At 51.1% G+C, this 20,488-nt stretch overlaps 1 protein-coding gene and 1 pseudogene across 1 annotated transcript in view; both read right to left on the reverse strand.

The window, feature by feature from the left end:
• Positions 1-7,575: 7,575 nt before the first annotated feature.
• On the reverse strand, positions 7,576-9,657 carry LOC144106377 (uncharacterized; annotated as a pseudogene).
• Positions 9,658-13,230: 3,573 nt separating this feature from the next.
• LOC144108634 (uncharacterized) overlaps positions 13,231-20,488 on the reverse strand; it is a 53,785-nt gene continuing 46,527 nt past the window's right edge. The window contains exon 2 of the mRNA XM_077641820.1: positions 13,231-13,783. Coding sequence (XP_077497946.1) covers positions 13,231-13,783 — 553 coding nt within the window. The remainder of the gene's footprint in view (positions 13,784-20,488) is intronic.

The raw sequence follows: 20,488 nt of genomic DNA on the forward strand, positions 1-20,488 counted from the left end.
CTGTAATAGTCTGGCGCTCGGTTGGAGACACACGATAGGGGCACTGCCGCAGCGGCGCGTGGGCACCAGTGTCGATGCGATGGGTGACGGTGGAAGTTCGGCCCAAGGAAGTCTGGTGAGCGTCGAAGGAGGAGCGAAATTTTTGAAGGAGGTCGAGAAGCTGTGTTCTATGCGGCGGGGGAAGATCGGCGTCGATGGAGCGCAAGAACAATTCGGTAGAAGAGCGATCTGGCGTACAGGCAGGAGGGCTGAGCGCGTTCATGGCGAGGAGCGGTGTATTATCGGTCTCCTCGCAGATGAGCAGAGGTGCGATGGGCTGCACACTGCCGAGGCATTCACCAAAGCGCAGAGCGGTAGGGCAGGAAAACGGGTTAGAAACCAAAAGTATCGAAAGGCAGCGGACACATTCAGTACGGCGTATAGCAGAGGGAGACACTTGCGGTGCAGAAAAGTATGGCCTGGAGTAAAGTGGACAGTGTCATCACCGATAGAGTCGCAAGACAAGTGTACAAGAACGGAAGAGCACGGGGGAATGTCGATGTCTTCGGCGGCTTTAACACAGGCAACAGGAGGAGTAGCGTCCAGAAAAGGATTGGGCAGAGAAGAGAACGCGACTTCCGCTCGAGCACAGTCGATGATAGCTTCATGGACGGAAAGGAAATCCCAGCCCAGAATAACAGGATGGGAACAGGAAGGCAGCACGACGAATTCTATCGTGTAGAGGGAGTCCTGAATCACAACTCGAGCGGTACACGCTGCGGACGGCTTGATGTGCTAAGCGCTGGCCGTACGCAGCTACAGTCCAGCAACCGGCGTCTTTACCTCCTTCAACGAGCTACAAAACTTTTCGTCCATAACAGAAATAGCAGCACCGGTGTCCACAAGGGCCAAGACAAAATGCCCTCGACAGAAATTTCGATCAGATTAGCAGGGGATATGTGAGGCCTTGGAAAGTTCGACGGGGATGCAGTTCTCGCCTCAGGAACTGCGGCACCTAGTTTTCCTCCTGAGGGAGATTGGGGCGACGTCGCATAGGAGAAACGGAGCGGCGCCTCGGTGAAGGTGAACGGCGTCTAGAAAGGGCTGAACGGTCAGGAGAAAAAGGATGACTAGACAGCGGCTCAGCAGATCCGGAGTACTGACTCGTGGAAGGCCAGTACGCGGGAGCTGGAGGAGGTGGCGCGTAGACTGGGAGACGGTGGCGGCAAAGCCGGGCCACATGACCAGGCAAGCCGCAATTGCAGCAGATAGGCCGGTTGTCGATGGTGCGCCAGGGATCGCTGAGTCGCGGAGCCGGCCGAAGAGAAGGAGCCACCGCTCGCGCAGGTGTTGGAGGCAAAGCATAGGTAGGCGGTCGAGGTCTGGCGACGACGTCCGCGTATGTCAGCGGAACGGCCATAGGGGGCGGTGTCTGGGCGACAACGTCCGCGTATGTCAGCGGAGCGGCGACAGGTGGTGGCGGATGGGCGGGCGGAAGAGCCTCGGCAACCTGCTCTTGGATGGCGTGTCGAAGGGCCGGAGCCAAATCTGGAGCTTGCCCTGTAGGGTTCGGCAGAAGAGAAAGCTGACGCGCCACTTCTTCCCGAACAGTCTTTGATTTGTTGCAGCAGCGATGAGGTGTCAGGTGCTGGTGTCAGTCCAGCAAGCGACTCAACCTGTCGAGGGTGCTATCGAGTCAGGAGCCTCTGCTACCGCAGCTCCTCGAAGCTTTGGCAGAGGGTGACGATTTCAGCAACGGTGCGCAAGTCGCGCGCTACCAGCATCTGAAAGGCGTCGTCGTCAACACACTTAAAAATGTGTTTGATCTTGTCAACTTCTGACATGTTGAGGTTGACACGCTTGCATAGGTCAATGACGTCTTCGATGTAACTGGTAAAGCTTTCGCCTACCTGCTGAGACCGTTCACGCAAGCGTTGTTCGGCGCGGAGTTTCCGAACAGCAGGACGACCAAACACTTCGGAGAAGGTTGTCTTGAAAGCAGACCAGGTGCGAATGTCCACCTCGTGGTTCCGATACCACAGGTTAGCCACGCCGGCGAGATAAAAAATTACGTTATTTAGTTTGGTGGCATCGTCCCATTTGTTGTGAAGGCTCACCCTCTCGTGAGAAGTGAGCCAATCTTCGACATCCTGCTCATCGGTCCCACTGAAGATGGCCGGGTCCCGTTGGCGAAGGGAGCCGGCGCAGGTAACAGCTGGGCCCACTTGCACGACTTCATGTTCAACGTCGTGAGGCATCGCAGGTGGCGGGAGAGTGCGGTTGCGCAATTCCAGGGCTTGTACCCGGCTCCTCCACCAAATGTAAGGCGGGGCTTTATTTAAAAGAGCTGGGAGGAAGGGAGCAGCGGCGAGAACAATCCGAAGGCAACCAGGTCGGGCACAGGCACACGTGGCGATCGGAATACGGCTGACGCGCAGGGCCATCTTAGTTTTCACGAGTTATCTGCTTTTTCTGGGTGATCTTCTTCACAATGTGTGTGTGTGTGTGTGTGTGTGTGTGTGTGTGTGTGTGTGTGTGTGTGTGTGTGTGTGTGTGTGTGTGTGTGTGTGTGTGTGTGTGTGTGTGTGTGTGTGTGTGTGTGTGTGTGTGTGTGTGTGTGTGTGTGTGTGTGTGTGTGTGTGTGTGTGTGTGTGTGTGTGTGTGTGTGTGTGTGTGTGTGTGTGTGTGTGTGTGTGTGTGTGTGTGTGTGTGTGTGTGTGTGTGTGTGTGTGTGTGTGTGTGTGTGTGTGTGTGTGTGTGTGTGTGTGTGTGTGTGTGTGTGTGTGTGTGTGTGTGTGTGTGTGTGTGTGTGTGTGTGTGTGTGTGTGTGTGTGTGTGTGTGTGTGTGTGTGTGTGTGTGTGTGTGTGTGTGTGTGTGTGTGTGTGTGTGTGTGTGTGTGTGTGTGTGTGTGTGTGTGTGTGTGTGTGTGTGTGTGTGTGTGTGTGTGTGTGTGTGTGTGTGTGTGTGTGTGTGTGTGTGTGTGTGTGTGTGTGTGTGAGAGAGAGAGGCAAAACATACATACTCACGCGAGCAGCAGATTGGACAGGCGTCGCCGTAGCTCAGTTGGTATAGCACCGGACGCGGTATTCGGAGGTCGTGGGTTCGGATCCCATCGGCGGCATGGTTGTTCTTTCTGCTGGTTAGTAAGGAATTTTCTTTAAGCGACAGATTAATCCAAATGTTAGCCTCCAATTGACCAGCGCTACAAATTAAAAGAATAATATAAACATTCCCCTGTGCACCTTGGTGCCGGTGACTGTTGGCTTCCTTCATATATATATATATATATATATATATATATATATATATATATATATATATATATATATAGTGAAAAGGTCACAACAAGTACGATTATCTGGTTTATTTACCATCGGTTTCAGACGGCGGACCGTCCTTCATCAGGGTTTTCATCATCATCATCATCATCAGCCTTACTATGCCCACTGCAGGGCAAAGGCCTCTCCCATGTCTCTCCAATTAACCCTATCCTTTGCCAGCTGCATCCACCCTTTGCCTGCAAACTTCTTAATCTCATCCGCCCACCTAACCTTCTGCCGCCCCCTGCTAGGCTTACTTTCTCTTGGAATCCACTCCGTTACCCTTAAGGACCAGCGGTTATCTTGCCTTCGCATCACATGCCCTGCCCAAGCCCATTTCTTTCACTTGATTTCGACTAGGATGTCATTAACCCGTGTTTGTTCCCTCACCCACTCTGCCCGCTTCCGATCTCTTAACGTTACACCTATCATTTTTCTTTCTATGGCTCGCTGCGTTGTCCTTAACTTAAGCTGAACTCTTTTCGTTAGCCTCCACGTTTCTGCCCCGTAGGTGAGTACCGGTAAGATTATGCTGTTGTACACTTTCCTCTTGAGGGAAATTGGTAAACTGCCACTCATGATCGGCGAGAATTTTCCATATGCGCTCCACCCCATTCTTATCCTTCTAGTTATCTCCCTCTCATGATCCGGATCAGCTGTCACTACCTGCCCTAAGTAGAAGTATTCCGTCACAATTTCTAGGCTCTCGCTGCCAATTGGGAACTGTTGTTCCCTTGCTAGGCTGTTGGACATTACCTTGGTTTTCTGCATGTTAATTTTTAGACCCATCAATCTGCTCTGCCTGTCTAACTCATTGATCATGATTTGCAGTTCACCTCCTGAGTGACTCAGCAAGGCAATGTCATCAGCAAATCGCAGATTATTTAGGTATTCTCCATTTATTCTTATTCCCAACTGTTCCCAATTCAGGCCTCGAAATACCTCCTGTAAACATGCGGTGAACAGCATTGGCGAGATCGTGTCTCCTTGCCTGACGCCCTTCCTTATTGGAATTTTATTGCTGACTTTATGGAGGACTATAGTAGCTGTGCAGTTGCTATATATATCTTCCAGTATTTTGACATAAGGCTCTTCTACCCCCTGATTACGCAATGCCTGTATGACTGCTGAGGTTTCCACTGAGTCGAATGCTTTCTCGTAATCAATGAAAGCTATATATAGAGGTTGGTTATATTCTGCGCATTTCTCTATCACCTGATTGATAGTGTGAATATGATCTATTGTGGAATATCCTTTACGAAACCCTGCCTGATCATTTGGTTGCTTGAAGTCTAACGTTGCCCTGACTCTATTAGCGATTACCTTAGTAAATATTTTGTAGGCAACGGATAGTAAGCTGATTGGCCTGTAATTTTTCAAGTCCTTGGCGTCTCCCTTCTTATGAATTAAGATAATGTTTGCATTCTTCCAAGATTCTCGTACAGTCGAAGTCATAAGGCATTGCGTATACAGGGTGGCTAGTTTTTCTAGCACGATGTCCCCTCCATCCTTCAACAGATCTGCTGTTACCTGATCCTCCCCAGCTGTTTTTTCCCTTTGCATTGCTTCTAAGGCTTTCTTTACTTCATCTTTCGTTACTGGCGGGATGACACATTGCTGTGCACTGATGTCTTTCTCATTAACGCTCTGATTACATTGGCTACTGTACAGGTCTGTGTAGAACTCTTCGGCTACGTTAACTATCTTATCCATGTTGCTAATGACATTTCCCTGCTTGTCTCTTAATGCATACATCTGGTTTTTACCTATGCCTAGTTTCCTCTTCACTGTTTTTAGGCTACCTCCGTTCTTTATAGCATGCTCGATTCTCTCCATATTAAACTTCCTTATGTCGGCTACCTTGCGCTTATTTATTAACTTTGATAGCTCCGTAAGTTCTATTCTATTGGTAGGGTTAGTTGCCCTCATGTTTTGGCGCTTCTTAATCAGATCTTTCGTCACCTCAGATAGCTTCCCGGCATCTTTTCGAACTGTCCAACCGCCTACTTCTACTGCGCACTCCGTATTTATTTATTTATTTATTTATTTATTTATTTACTTATTTATTTCAGTACCCTCAGGGCCCGAGGGCATTACAGAGGGGAGTGGGGTACAATTGACAAAATAACAAAGGAACAGCAGTCACAAGTAACACAAAAATGTGAACAAAAATATGGCTCGCGCAAATCAGTAGGTTACAGCAAATACAATCAAACAAATTAACAGTCATTTAACACGAAATTATGAGCAAAGAATAAAAGTAAGCATAAAAGTAAGCATACCACGCAAACAAGCATACCAGGAACACCAGGTCTGTTTGAACTACCACATAAGCTGAAAAGAATAAACGGCAGGGCGCAAGAATTACATGTACTATGTCACCATCAAGTTTGTTAAAGCCGATTTAAACACAGAATGGTCACTTATTTCGACGACCGATCGGGGAAGGTGATTCCGTTGTGCCGATGTGCTGGGGATGAATGAGTTGTAAAAGTGGTTTGTTTGGCATGAAAGAATACCAACTTTATGACAATGATCGATCCGAGCTGAAACGTAGCAAGGTGGCGTTATAAATTTTCTCTTACGGATGGGGTTATCGTAGTAAATCTTATGGAATAGACAAAGGCAGGATATATTTCTACGTTGCGACAGTAGTGGGAGTGATAAGCTTGATTTGATGGCACTGACACTAGAGTTACGGTGATAATTCGAGAGAATGAAGTGATAATTCGAAGAGAATGATGTCAGATTATCGTGCATTGAATGAACATCAAGATCATCTTCCTCAGTTAAAGCCGAATATCTGTTTTGCAGCGCTATCCTAAACTCCTGTGCTTTCCCTCTTACGGCTAACTCGTTAATGGTCTTCTTCTTCACTAGATTCTTCCGTTCCCTCTTCAAGTCTAAGCTAATTCTAGACCTTACCATTCTGTGGCCGCTACAACGCACCTTTCCGAGGACGGCCACATCCTGAATGATGCCAGGTTTAGCGCATAGTATGGGGCACTGGGGCTCTTCCAGGTCCACTTCCTGTTTTCTCGTTTGCGGAAGGTGTTCATGATCCGTAAATTATTTATATCCGCGAATTCGACTAATAACTCTCCCCTGCTATTTCTAGAGCCTATCCCATAGTCACCTACCGCGTGGTCGTCAGCCTGCTTCTTGCCCACCTTCGCATTGAAGTCGCCCATCAGTACAGTGTACTGCGATTTTACTGTATTCATTGCCGATTCTACGTCCTCATAGAAACTTCCAATGGTCTGGTCATCATGGCTGGATGTGGCTGCGTAGGCCTGCACCACTTTCAGCTTGTACCTCCTATTCAGCCTAATTACTATAGCTGCTACCCTCTCGTTAATACTGTAGAGCTCCTCTGCGTTGTCAGCTATATCCTTATTAATGAGGAATCCCACACCTAGTTCTCGCCTATCCTCTAACCCGCGATAGCACAGTATGTGTCCGTCCTTTAGTGCTGTATACGCCTCACCTGTCCTCCTAACTTCGCTAGGCCCTATCACATCCCATTTAATTCCCGCTAGTTCCTCAAACAGCACTGCTAGTGCTAGCCTCACTAGCTAAAGTTCTAGCGTTAAACGCTGCCAGGTTCAGATTCCAATGGCGGCCTGTACGGAGCCAGAGATTCTTAGCACCCTCCGCTGCGTCACAGGTCTGACCGCCGCCGTGGTCAGTTGCTCTGCAGCCGCTGCGGACTGAGGGCCGAGGGTTAATTGGTTTGATCATAGAATGTTGTGGCCAAGTGCTACACCAGGGTGGCCAAATCCTGCTCTGGTGAGAGAGTGGGTTGTCGCTTCTGGTCACCGAGATCAGGCCGCACTCCAGGCCTGGTTATGCAATTCCATCGACACGCGGATTTTTTTTTAAACCTGTGGAGAATTGCGCGGCACCAGGATTTGAGCCCCGGTCCTCTTGCACGCGAGGCGGATGTTCTACCTCTACGCCATCGCTGCATCTTTTTCTCTTCCTTTTCTTTGAGGAGAAACACTTACACATGTTTTTCTGCTCAAAGAAAAGAAAGAGAGAGTTCCTCCTCTCCCTCTGGATTTAGGTCCGTAAATACGCACATCTCGGTATTCAGTCAACTTAAAACCCTGATGAAGGACGGTCCGCCGTCTGAGAGAGAGAGAGAGAACAACTTTATTGAAAATGCCTACAGAATCGGTTAGGCTCCCTTCAAGCAGGGAGGGCAAGCTTTTACCGCGACGCGGCCACTACGTCAATCTCGTGCGCTGTACTCCTCGAGGTCTTGGTCCCTCGCTACTTCCGCGGGTACGAGAGGGCCGCCGCCCCCTTCCTGGGGGTACTGCTCCCCTTCTCCGCGGTTTCGCTCGGTCGCTGCCTTTCTAGAGCTGCCGACACCTGCTGGACGGCCTTGAGTTGTGTCTCTTGATCATAGCTCCTTGTTGCAGCCTCTAGCTGCAACAAGCGTCGTCTTCTCGCTGGCTTCTCGCGGATTTACACTACAGTCCCAAAAGTTGTGAGCCGCCGTGGCTCTCCTTCGCGCACAGTCTACACACGTCACTCGCGTACACACTCGGACACACGTGCTTAGCTAGCACCGGGTTGAGAAGGGATCCCGTCTGTAACTGTCTGTATAACACTGCCTCCTACCGGGTAAGCCCCGGGTGAGGTGGCGGCATAGTCTGTTCAGTCTGTACCATTTCACTATTTCGTTGAAGGTGGTCATCTTGTCTTTGGCACTGCACCGCGGCCGACACTCCGAGTCGCCCGTGCTTGCAGCCGCGCGGTTGGTTAGTCCTCGCACGGCCGAGTTGGCCGTCTCGTTGTGATTCACGTTCCCGCGTTCCGACACGTCACTGCCCATGTGGGCCGGAAACCACTTGATCACCACAGCACTTTTGCGCCCGATGTCTTCGGCCTTGCGCAGTATGTGCGCGGCCTCACTACATACCCTACCCTTGGCTTAGTTCTTCACTGCCGTTCTAAAGTCACACAACACTGTAGTGCATCCGAGGTCGGAGACGGCCAAGGCGATGGCCACATCCTCCGCCCGGTGCGCTTCTCGAGTCCGGACGCTCGCCGCGGTCTTCGTTGCACCCGTCGATGCCCCGACAACCACCGCCGCGTATGCGTCGCTGCTCCTTCGATACTCCGCCGCGTCCACGTAGACGGCGCCTTCTTCTCCAGCGCGGAGGTCCACGAGAGCCCTGGCCCTCGCCCGCCTCCGCTTCTTGTTGTGCTCGGGGTTCACGTTCCTCGGGATCGGGCAGACCCTGAGCTTTCTGTTCATGCTATCCGGTATAGGTACATATTTCTGCTGCGTGCCTTCCCTCGGCTCGAGGCCAAGGTCCCGCATTATCTGTATTCCGGTTCTCGTTTCAGAGAGGCGCTCGAGATGCGCCGTTCTCTGTGCTTCGGCTATTTCGTCCAGTGTGTTGTGGACACCCAGCGTCATGAATTTTTCGGTGCTCGTGCTCCCGAGGAGACCGAGTGCCGCCTTATACGCCTTGTGTATGTTACGTTCGCTCGGCCTCCAGTTGTGGAAGGCGGCCACGTACGTTATGTGGCTAACTGCGAAGGATTGAAGGAGCCTAGTCAGGCTCTCCTCCTTCATCCCCGCTTTTCTGTTGGACACCCTCCTGATGAGTCTCATTGCCGCGGTCGCTTTGACCGCGAGCTTGTTGACCGTTTCACCGTTGACTCGGTTTCGCTGGATGAGCAGCCCGAACACTCGAATCTTCTCGACCTCCGGTATTACCTCGCTTCCCGCCGTCTTGACCGTGATCTTGGGACGCTCGTACTTAACTTCCATATTCTTTCTTTTCCTGCCCGCTCCTTTCGGTGGAATCACCAGCAGTTCTGACTTGGCCGGAGAGCAAATGAGTCCAGACCCGTCCAACTGCTCCTCGATGGCGTTGACCGCTTCTTGCAGCGTTGTCTCGCTGTGTCCGTCGCTTCCTCCCGGTACCCATAGCGTAACGTCGTCGGCGTAGATGGTGTGCCGTTGAAGAGTAGCGGGGAGATCACCGAGCCCTGCGGAGTTCCGACGCTGCCCAGCTGCTTCTCTTCGAGCTGCAGGTCTCCCGCGCAGATTTCGGTGGTCCGTTTCATCAGGAAGTCTTTGATGCACTGGTGTGTCCTCCTGCCCATGTTTAGCCTGGATACTTGGGCCAGGATAGCCGAGTGCCTCACTTTATCGAAGGCGCTCTGCAAGTTCAGCCCGAGTATGGCTCTGTTGTCCTTGGTACCCGTCGTATTGTCGATGATCTCGTTCTTCAGTAAAATCATAGCGTCTTGCGTCCCGAGCTTGTTCTGAAACCCGATGATGGAATTTGAGTAAAGCTCCGATTCCTCCAGGTAACGCTGCCACCTGTTCATGAGAACGGGCTCGAGGACCTTTCCCACGCACGAAGTGAGCGAGATCGGCCTGAGGTTCTCTATGTTGGGCGGCCTGCCGGGCTTGGGGATGAGGAGCGTCTTGGCTGCTTTCCATTGCTTGGGCAGCCTTCCTTCTTGCCAGCACTTGTTGTAGAAGTTCGTGAGCGTTTCGATGGCCGCTTCGTCGAGCTTCTTGAGCGCTCTGTTGGTCACTTGATCGAGACCCGCGGTGGACCTGCCATTGAGATCCTGCAGGGCAACTCTTACTTCCCACGTCTGGATGTCTCGATGTAGTGATCGTTGCCCAGCTCTTGGCCCGTGTTTCTCCATTTCGCTTCTCTCGATCCTCCGTCGGTTTTGACGAAGGTAAGGTCCAGAGTGGTGTCTCTCGTAACCGATGTGCCGATCCTGGTGGGAAAGGCCGGGTCCGTGACTAGGTTCAGTCCCACGTCAGTGGCGTCGTGCATCAGCTCTCTCCCCTTGACCGTCGCTCTGTGGTAGCCCGAGTCTTGGCTCGGAGCATTAAAGTCTCCGCACACTAGGAGTGTATTGCTCCCCGCGACTGAAGTCGCCTTGTGGAATAGTACCTTGAACCACTGTTTGTTGTCCGTGGGACGGATTGCTGTAGACGTTCACCAGGAAAGTGCTCTCCTTCCTACTCTTGCCCGTGATTATTTCCACCGCGCAGTGTTCGATGGCGCTTCTGCAGATCATTTCGTGTTTCATGAAGGTGATCCCCTTGCTGACGAAGGTGCAGACCCCTCTGCCCTTGCCCTTGGACGTGTTCCTTTTGCTCGGCGGGCTGTCGTGCGACCGGTAGCCCGGTAATCTCGGCGTCTCTTCGCTTTGTGTTTCTTGAATCATTATGACGTCTGATTTCCTCGTTAGTTGCTGCAAGTGTAGCTGCAGCACCGCTCTCTTGCCGGTAAAGCCGTTGCAGTTCCAGTGCCAGACCAAGAGGTCTCTCACTGGCGGTGTGGATGGTGCTGTACGTGCTGTCCCGTCCATGATGGCTGCAGTTTGGCGATTATCTGTGTTTCCATACCTTGTATTTGTGCCTGTATCTGCGTCTGCAGCTGTGCCTGCATCTGCGCCATCATGTTCTGGATCGTGCTCGGTATGTTCGTTGTCATCTGCTGAAGCTTTTGCGCTAGCGCAGTGAGGCGTTCGTTTGTTACCTTGCTGGTTGCCTCAAGGCGGTCGAGTCTGTCGTCCTGTTTTTCGGTTCTCTCCATTATCATTCGTTCCTTGGCGCCCTCTATGGCTCTCCTCTTGGGAGCCAGTCCCGCCGCTTTCGTTGCTTTCGGGTCCACCTCGACCTTTGGTTCGTCCTCGGTTATCTCTTCTTGTTTCCTCTCTTGTGCGGGCTTCGGCAGCAGCTGCTGCTGTTGCTGCATCACAGTTAATGTCGTTAGCTTCTCGCTGATTTTCTTGATAGTTGACCGCAGTTTCCACGGCGCATACCATCTTTTTTATGTCCAACTCTGGTCCCAAATTGAAATTGAGACCGAGGCTCAACACTGACACGTCAGCGTGCTGACCTACTACCTCGTCGCTTGGACATTTCCAGAACTGCTGACCGCACCACTGTGCACAACCTTTCGTCACAGAAACTGGACGACGCGGAGCTCTCAGTGTTGAGCCTCGGTCTCAATTTCAATTTGGGACCAGAGTTGGACATAAAAAAGATGGTATGCGCCGTGGAAACTGCGGTCAAGAATGTGGAGCCTTCCCGTCGCGACGAGGCACGCACCCGTGTCGTCAGCGTGCTGTCCAAGCTGAACCGGCATCAAGTACTTAATCCTCTTTTGCCCGAAGAAAGAAAGGCACTAAAAAAATTGCGCGGCAATGAGAACATCGTGATCCTGCCCGCGGACAAGGGAAACGCAACTGTGTTCTTGGACAAACGAGAGTACGTGAACAAGATGACGAGCATGCTGGAAGATGAGACAACCTACTTGCCACTTAATCGGGACCCCACTTCAAAGGTGCAAAGGGACTTGCAGAAACTTTTGGCTGACGTCTTCTCCTTTGTCCCGCCACAATACAAGTCCCTCTACTACTTCCTCCTCTGCCACAATGGTTCTGCTCCCGCTCTGTATGGACTGCCAAAGATCCACAAAGAAGGCAACCCAATGCGCCCAATCGTCTATTTCACCCGCTCCCCGCTTCACAAGCTGTCGAACTATTTGCATCGTGTTATCTCACCTTTGGTCGGTAAAAGCGAAACACACGTGCACAACTCACACGACTTCATTGAAAAGGTTCGCAACATGGTTATAGAAGACGACGAAATTTTAGTGTCATTTGACGTTTACGAGCGTGCCCACTGACCTGGCCGTGAAGGTTTGCACAGATGCGCTACAGGCGGATGCAACCCTACCGGAAAGAACACCAATTGAAGTTCCAGACCTCAGCAGACTTCTTCAGTTCTGTTTGTCCAACACCTACTTCACGTTCCAGGAGAGCATATATAAACAGGTTCATGGTACGGCTATGGGAGCATCAATTTCTGTCACCTCTGCGAACTTGACAATGGGCTCACTGGAGTCCCTCGCCCTTTCATGCTTCACGCCGCGCCCGAAAGTCTTTCTTCGTTATGTGGACGACTGTTTCTGCATAATCAAGAAATCGGCTGTTAGTACATTCCTTTTGCACCTGAACAGCATGGAACCGGCCATACAGTTTACCACGGAAGAGGAAGTAGATGGCCGTCTGCCTTTTTTGGACGTTCTGGTGAAACGCGACGGCCCTGGAATATCATTCAGTATATTCCGGAAGAACACGCACACTGGCATGTACCTCAACTTCAGTTCCGTACACCCGACCTGTCACAAGAAGTCCGTTGTTGCCTCGCTTGTTTGCCGATCGGAGAACCTCTGCTCTACGCTGGAAGAAAAAAAGACAGATCTGGACACCATTCGCCGCGACCTGATGGCTTCGGGCTATCCCAGTTCTTTTATTTAAAAATCCGAGAATCACCTAGCTCACCCGCCGCCACAGCAACCCCAGCGAGAGAAGAAAAGGATTCCGATACCCTACGTCCCCGGAGTAAGTGAAAGTTTATCCCGCATATTCCAGTCGTACGAAGTCGACATCGCACATGTACCCACGCAGAAGCTGCGACACGCGTTGGTTACAGTGAAAGACAAGATAAAGAAGGAGAAGTTCCCGGGCATCGTGTATAGGGTTCCCTGCGCTGATTGTGAGCATGTCTATATCGGTGAAACAGGTGATTTTCGGAAAAGATTGCAGCAGCACCAAAATGATGTCAAGAACAAGCGCGTGGCAACAAACGCACTGGCTGATCATGCTATCTCCGAGGGCCATGACATCGACTGGGACGGCGCGAAGATAATCGGAAAAGAAAAGAGCAAGACGACAAGGCTTTACCTAGAATCTTTTTATATTCAGACGACGGCAAACACGCTTAATCGCAACGAAGGCAGTCTACCCCCGATATACTCCCGCTGCTTGCGTCATACCATGAAACCTATATAACCTACCTTCACTCCTGTCTTTCTTTCATTGTGAACAAGGCCCCCGTAAGCCGGGGCCGAAACGTCATCCTTTTTAACGATTGGTCGGCGCTTGAAGATTTTCCGCCATCTCCTTCGGGGTGTCGTCTACGGCTATGCCTCGGATGACTCCCTTGACCGTGCCGTCCAGCGCCGTTCGGTAGGCGCTGATTTCGTATGTCCTGTCTCCTATGTTAAGAGCTTTGACCTTAGAATATAGCGTGGCACGCCTCTCGTCCGGGGTGCTGACCACGATGATGTTTTGCTGCGCGTTCGTGCAGATGGTGTCTGCTTTGGCATCTTCCTTCGTTACTCGAGCCGCCGTCATGACGGCCGACATAATTATTGAAACCTCAGTTCTCGCTACGTTGAGACCTCCACGAGGTCTCATGACTATCTTGGTGTCTTCTTTCGGCATGTCTATCGGCATCCTCGCCGCTTTCGTTACCGAGGCTGCAACTCTCTTAGCAAAGCTGGGCCTAGTCTTGGGTCTAGACTGGCGAGTAGTGGCGGTGGACTCACCGTTTTCCTTGTCGGCCATGATCTGCTTGATGCGCTTGCCGGCCCGTCGCCACCGGTGGCCGTACTCGTGGTAAGCGTTCGTTAGGCTTAGCGAAAAGTCCGCACCGCACCAGAGAAAAGTCCTCGTAAATCGAGAGAATCACGTACCGCTTGGTCAAAACTGGTACCAGTCGATGCCCCACACCTTCGCGCACACTTTGGTACCAATTATATCGCGGTAACTGTAAATTAACACTGCGTTAATTGGCATAATAGCAGGAGCCGATGAGAAGCGCGCGTCCGCTCCGTGTGTATATATATATATATATATATATATATATAGATCCTGTTATGTTTTTTTTCTAATTTCTCGTATGTTTTTTTACGTTTTACAAATGGCAGGCTGGTGGTGGTGGTAGTGGTTTTTATTAAAATTATAATAAAAAGGAAGGAAAAGATTTTTGCTAGCCCCAGCATCTGCCGTCGATACTGAAGCACCTCAGCAGGGGAAGCGGAAATAAAGGATAGTAGGCATAATGGAGAAATGAAATGAAAGAGGTGAGGAGACAGGAAGAGAGGATAGGGGAGAAGTAATATATACAAACTATTTACAAATAACAAATGTGTCCAGGTTATGAACGTGATTAGTTCCTTTTAGAGGAATTAAAGCACACGCGCACAGCACTGTGTTGGCTACAACTGGAGTGGGGCGTCCAGTTATTAATCGTTCAAGGTAGCGCTCGCGGAGCGTTCGGTCACTCCGTGTAACTACCTGACGGAGAACAGACGGGACGTCAAGCCCGTGTGTTCGAGGAATGCACAGAGGTTCACCAAACTTCGCTCACGAGTTCGCGCACTACCCTGCGGCCACAATAGCGTCTTGATGGAGTCGGGTAGTATGCCCTGCGCCCTATAGGCCGCAAGCATATAGCGACGAGCGTCGGCGAACCCGGCAAAATGAAAGAGCAGGTGTTCTAGTAGAGGCAGGCTGAGCACAACCCGGTTTGCATCCTGCCTCGAAGCAGGCTTCGGACAAAGACAGACAAGCAGAAAACGGCAGAAAGCGGGGAACAACCTTTATAAGTGATATCTCACTAAAACAAACGCAAGTCAGTTGCTTATAAAACTGCGTTGTCATATTATAGTTTGGTTGCTCCGCTGGGATGAGCGAGGGGGCAGGGCATCAAATGGCCGGCGTGTTGATTGCAGTCATATAACAGCGACTGAGCCATCGCGACAGCCAGACCATGACATGCTTTCGAGACTAATGCGTGGTTTCGCGTCAGTAGCTTGTATGATGAGGAGAAACCTGCCTACTGTCCTAAATGCGCGATCACGGCGAATCAAAAGCCCTTCGCTGGAAACTAGTATGCCGCTGCGGCGTATAAAGTAGCCGAGTAATGCCTCTCAAAGCGCAGAACTGCGCTTATCAGTGCAGATCAAAGATCCCCAGGTGGTTAAATTATTCCGAAGACCTCCACTATAGCACCCCTTTCTGCCTTTCTTACTCCTCATTCATCCCTTCCCTTAAACGTGGTTCAGATGTCCGCCGATATATGTGAGACAGTTACTGCCTCATTTCCTTTCCCCAAAAACGACGTTTCAATGATCTAATCCTACACTACGGACCTCTTTCTTTCCTTCTTCTCTCAGTCCCTGCTTTATCTTTTTCTTTACGGCGCGGTTAAGGTGTCGCCGATATGTGAGACAGATACTGCGCCATTTCCTTTCCCCCAAAACCAATTTTATTATTAATAATCCTTCCGGAATTCCCGAGTTCGAACCCGACCGCGGCGGCTGCGTTTTTATGGAGGAAAAACGCTAAGGCGCCCGTGTGCAGTGCGATGTCAGTGCACATGAAATAATAATAATAATAATTGGTTTTTGGCGAAAGGAAATGGCGCAGTATCTGTCTCATATATCGTTGGACACCTGAACCGCGCCGTAAGGGATGGGATAAAGGAGGGAATGAAAGAAGAAAGGAAGAAGAGGAGCCGTAGTGGAGGGCTCCGGAATAATTTCGACCACCTGGGGATCTCTAACGTGCACTGACATCGCACAGCACACGGGCGCCTTAGCGTTTTTCCTCCATAAAAACGCAGCCGCCGCGGTCGGGTTCGAACCCGGGAACTCCGGATCAGTAGTCGAGCGCCCTAACCACTGAGCCACCGCGGCGGGTCACATGAAATACCCCCGGTAGTCGAAATTATTCCGGAGCCCTCCACTACGGCACCTCTTTCTTCCTTCTTTCACTCCCTCCTTTATCCATTCCCTTACGGCGCGGTTCAGGTGTCCAACGATATATGAGACAGATACTGCGCCATTTCTTGTCCGAAAAAACAATTATTATTATAATTAATCCGGACTGTACCACCGTCTTGCCGCGCTCCTGTATTGCGTAATTTCTTAATTTTTCGTCATTACCGAGTGTAACTGGTACTCTGTATTGAGCTAGCCTCGGCCTGCATTTCAATGATACGGACCTTTTCACGCGAATAGCGGTAAATAACTCGCACCGCGGAAAATCTGACGTCGCCATCGGCGATCGTGAGCGAAAAAGGTAGGCTGTGGATTTGTTCAGTCTATTCAGGATGCACAAAGCAAAAGCTGTCTGCGTTCATTGTGTTCATTGGCGTTGGCGTTGACAAAGTTCCAGACTCCGTGATTTCGAGGAAAGGAAGGGCGCATAACTGGCTCCCTGGGCCAGTGGACGCCTTAATAGTGCGTTGAACTGCGTGGCGGTGGTGAGGGAGAAATGTGGGCGGCATGCATTAGCGCTGACAACGTTGGGGCATACACGCGGCACTGCAGCCACACCAATATGGCGAGGGCTCCTTGTCACCGGGTGTATCCGTTGCTAAACCGCCGTCGTCGTAACGGTTGACGCGGTTGTTGTGACGCGCGTTTTGTCTTTTAAGCTTTCATAACTCTCCCACTCTCTGCACGCTGCAATTGTGGCCCAGCTTGACCCAGTGGGCAGGCTCAATGCACTTTAATTTTCATTCTTCCTTCAGTCGCAACAAAGACAACACAACAGCAGCAATAGGCCGCATCGTTCATTGGATGACCAACCTCTCGCGATCAACCATTGGTTAGAGGCCTCGTCAGGTGCCACCAGCCTTTAGCTTCTGTCCCTTCATTAGGCTTTGTGTTTCTCCTGATCCTAAAATAAAAGAATAAAAAAACTGCCACCTGCCAGGGTGGCAACTTGGGTGTGCTACGTATCCACTGTGCGGAACGCACTCAACGTTGCACACGCCAAGCCATGTCTACTTGCCCGATACGACACAGCTTTCGCTCTCTAACCGGATTCAGCAGTAGTTAAACCACAGTTAATTTTTGAGGAAAGGAAATGGCGCAGTAACTCTAACATATCTCGGTGGACAGCCGAACCGCGCCGTAAAGCTCGGCTATATCACGTGGTCAGGCTGCAGCCTCTCCTCGGCTGTGGAGCCCCGGCGCAGCGACGGCGAAGACTCACGCCGCGATGCGTTGCTATGGCAGAGGCGAAGCAAGGACGTACAAGGTCAAAAGTGACGCGACGTCGAAATCACTCCTACGAAAGCAGCAAAAGCTATCGCTTTTAAAATACATACAATTTCTCCTGAGAAGCAACCTATAGGAGGCAGGTGAGTCACCTAGGCCGCGTAGCCGTGTGGCGCCGTCACAGAGTGCCCTGCGGATTGTGAGCAAACTGCGCACAGTGATAGGTGAAAGTTATATTAATGTTTCGACGCTACAGGCTGCTCGGAGAGAGCAACCTGGGTCGCACAAGCGCCACCGGTGGCAGTCAGCCATCGCAAGGCAGTGGCACATTGCTTAACCACTGCATTACTACGCCAAGGGTCATATGGGGACTGCCGGCTATCTATGAAAAAATTGCCGGCGGTTTAGGTCTGGTTAAGCCTAGCGTGACGCGATAGCTACAGCTGGCAGAGTGGAACTTGGTCACGTGACCAACCATGTGATCAGCCATGGCGCCGCACCGCCGGCAGCTGCTCCGCACCACGTGACAGCGTGGCGGCGGCGCCACGCTGAAAGCTCAGAATGCTACCGTAATGTAGCTATCGCTACAAAACAGTAAATGACCGATTCTGCATATATGGGCACAAACACATAAAGCTTTCGCGTCGTACCCTTAAGCCGGAGCCCGTGTGTCCCTTCCAAAGAAATAACCTCTCGTAACGCAGTGGTGCTGCGATTAAGCGATAAGCCACTGCCACAGATAGAGAGAGACACAACGTTATTGCCACAGGTATCGGGAATTAGGGCAGGTGGGTCCTGTGTGGTCCCCAGGTGGGGGTGACATCATGGGCCCACGAAATCAGTGCAAGTTGAGTAGCCTTGAGTAGCTGAGTTGGTTCCAGCTTTCCTCAGAGGGAGGTGGCAGAAGGGCTTGTGGGGGCGGATTATTTTCGCATCCCCAGAGGATGTCCGCCTGAGAGGCGGGTTCTCCGTGCTTGCAGTCATAGCATGGGGTGGCGAGGTCCGGCACTTTGCCGGTGGGCAGTTTGCTCACAATCCGGTAGAAAATGAAAATTGGTTTTTGGGGAAAGGAAATGACGCAGTATCTGTCTCACATCTCGGCTGACACCTGAACCGTGCCGTAAGGGAAGAGATAAAGGAACGAGTGAAAGAAGAAAGGAAGAAAGAGGGGCCGTAGTGGAGGGCTGCGAAATAATTTTGACCACCTGCGGATCTGTGACGTGCACGGAAATCGCACAGAACACGAGCGCCTCTGCGTTTCGCTTCCGTCGAAATGCTGCGGTGGCGGTCGGGTTTGAACCCGGGTACACTGTATCAGTAGCCGAGCGCTCTAACCACTGAGCCACCGCGGCGAGTTCAACGTAAGGCTACCTGCAGAGTCTGGTGCAGTCAGGTGGGCAGGTTGCAGTTACACCACAAGGTTTCGTGATGTAGGTGGCTCACCTGCCTCCTAGGTAGCTTCTCTTGGAATTTTTCCCTTACGGTCAACGACGACGCGGCGATGGAGGCGAAACGCTGATGCGCCCATCTGCCGTGCGATGCCAGCGCACGTTAAAGATCCCCAAAAGGTCGAAATTTTTCCGGAGACCTCCACTGCGGCAACTCTATTTTCTTTCTTCTTTGACTCCTACCATCCTTCCTTCATTCACGCCGCGGTTCCAGTGTCCACCGACATGTGACAATTACTATGCCATTTCCTTTCCAACCCGGCGAGGTGACTCAGTGATTAGGGCGCTGGGCTACTAATCAGGAGTACCCGGGTTCGATCCCGACAGCGACGGCCGCGTTTCGATGGAGGCGAACCACTAAGGCGCCGTGTTGTGTGCGACGTCAGTGCACGTTAACGATCCCCAGGTGTTCGAAATTATAACGGAGCCCTGTACCACCGCAACCCTTTTATTCCTTTCTTCTCTTAGTCCCTCCTTTATCCCTTCACTAAGGCCGCGGTTCAGGCGTCCGCCGATATGTGACACAGATACTGCTCCATTTTCTTTCCCCTAAAACCAATGTTCAAATTTCAAGTGTGGTTATTTCCATATCCTCTAGTTGTACATAATTTATAATTCCGCCCAACCCCTATTTTTTCTTACTATCGCTCCCCCTTTCTTTCTCTCTCCCTGTCCTCTTGCTGTCCTTTTATTTCGGCTTATCGTAGCTCAGGTTCTTCAGGTTTCGATGGTAGATGCCGTGGCTATAACCTCCTGTTCTCTTTTTATTGTTATTTTATTAATTAATAACCACTAACAACCACACCCGTGTGCTGTGTAATGTCGGTGCACAATTAAAATGGTCAGGTGGTCGAAATTAAACCCTCCACTACGGCACCTCTCTCTTTAAGTCGTGGCAGCCGAGCAGGGTCGCCTCCCAGTCCTCCCTGGTTGGGTTGAGAATGGGGGGAATAGCCAGGTTTGAGGGGCAGGAACAGACCATGTGGTAGGTGTCAGAAGAAACCGCTCCACTGGGGTCCCAAACTAGGGACCTCCACCTAGTGCCTTACGGGCTGATCCAAACATACCTCCTGTCCCTTCCTAATAAATGTTTTGACAACCATCACCTATTTCTGTTTTTCTTCTTTCACTCCCACCTTCCTCTCTTCCTTTACGAGATGGGAGACAATTACTGAGCCATTTTCTTTCTTCAAAAACTAATTTTAAAGTTCACATGTAAGATAGCAGCAAAGTACCCTTCAGTAAACTATACTTTGTGTCGTTATTGTGTCGAGGGATCCACGCGAGGCGGATGCGCACGTTGCATGATGAGAGGGTTCTGATTATAGAAGTAATGTGCTATGCAATTGGATGGGACGATGTGAATCAGAAAATATGTCAACGGCAACCAGACCGGGAGAGTGTCTCGGGAGAGTGTCTCGTTCCTACCTCCACTGGAACACCCCGCCGTTACCGACGGCCCTGCTGGTAAGTCCAACAACTTTTCTGTCCTAACGTGCAGACTAGAGCGCGCCAAACAGAATAGCCGTGCTCGACTTACGGCCGTTACAACACCGGATTGCCTTAATACCTCGGCTGCTCTCACACGGCATGAGCAGATCTTCATTAATAAGATCATCGCCGATGCCGCCTACACGCCAAACATCATCCGTGAACGGCTTCCCGGCCCTCCCTGGCATCAAGGGGGCTGTATGCGCCGGACTGACCTTTACCACCTAGTTTGGCATTGTTAAGAGTTCCGCAAGGATCGCGACGACCTCGTCGACAAGCAGGGTTTTCCCACCGATGGCAAGGAATTTCGTGCATTGACCAGAGCCGGAGCAAAGGGGATCTGGAAAGATATTGGCAAATATTCGCCAACAAACGGCTTTGACCCTC

This window comes from Amblyomma americanum, chromosome 10 (genome assembly GCF_052857255.1).
Source record: "Amblyomma americanum isolate KBUSLIRL-KWMA chromosome 10, ASM5285725v1, whole genome shotgun sequence".
NCBI classification, from domain to species: domain Eukaryota; kingdom Metazoa; phylum Arthropoda; class Arachnida; order Ixodida; family Ixodidae; genus Amblyomma; species Amblyomma americanum.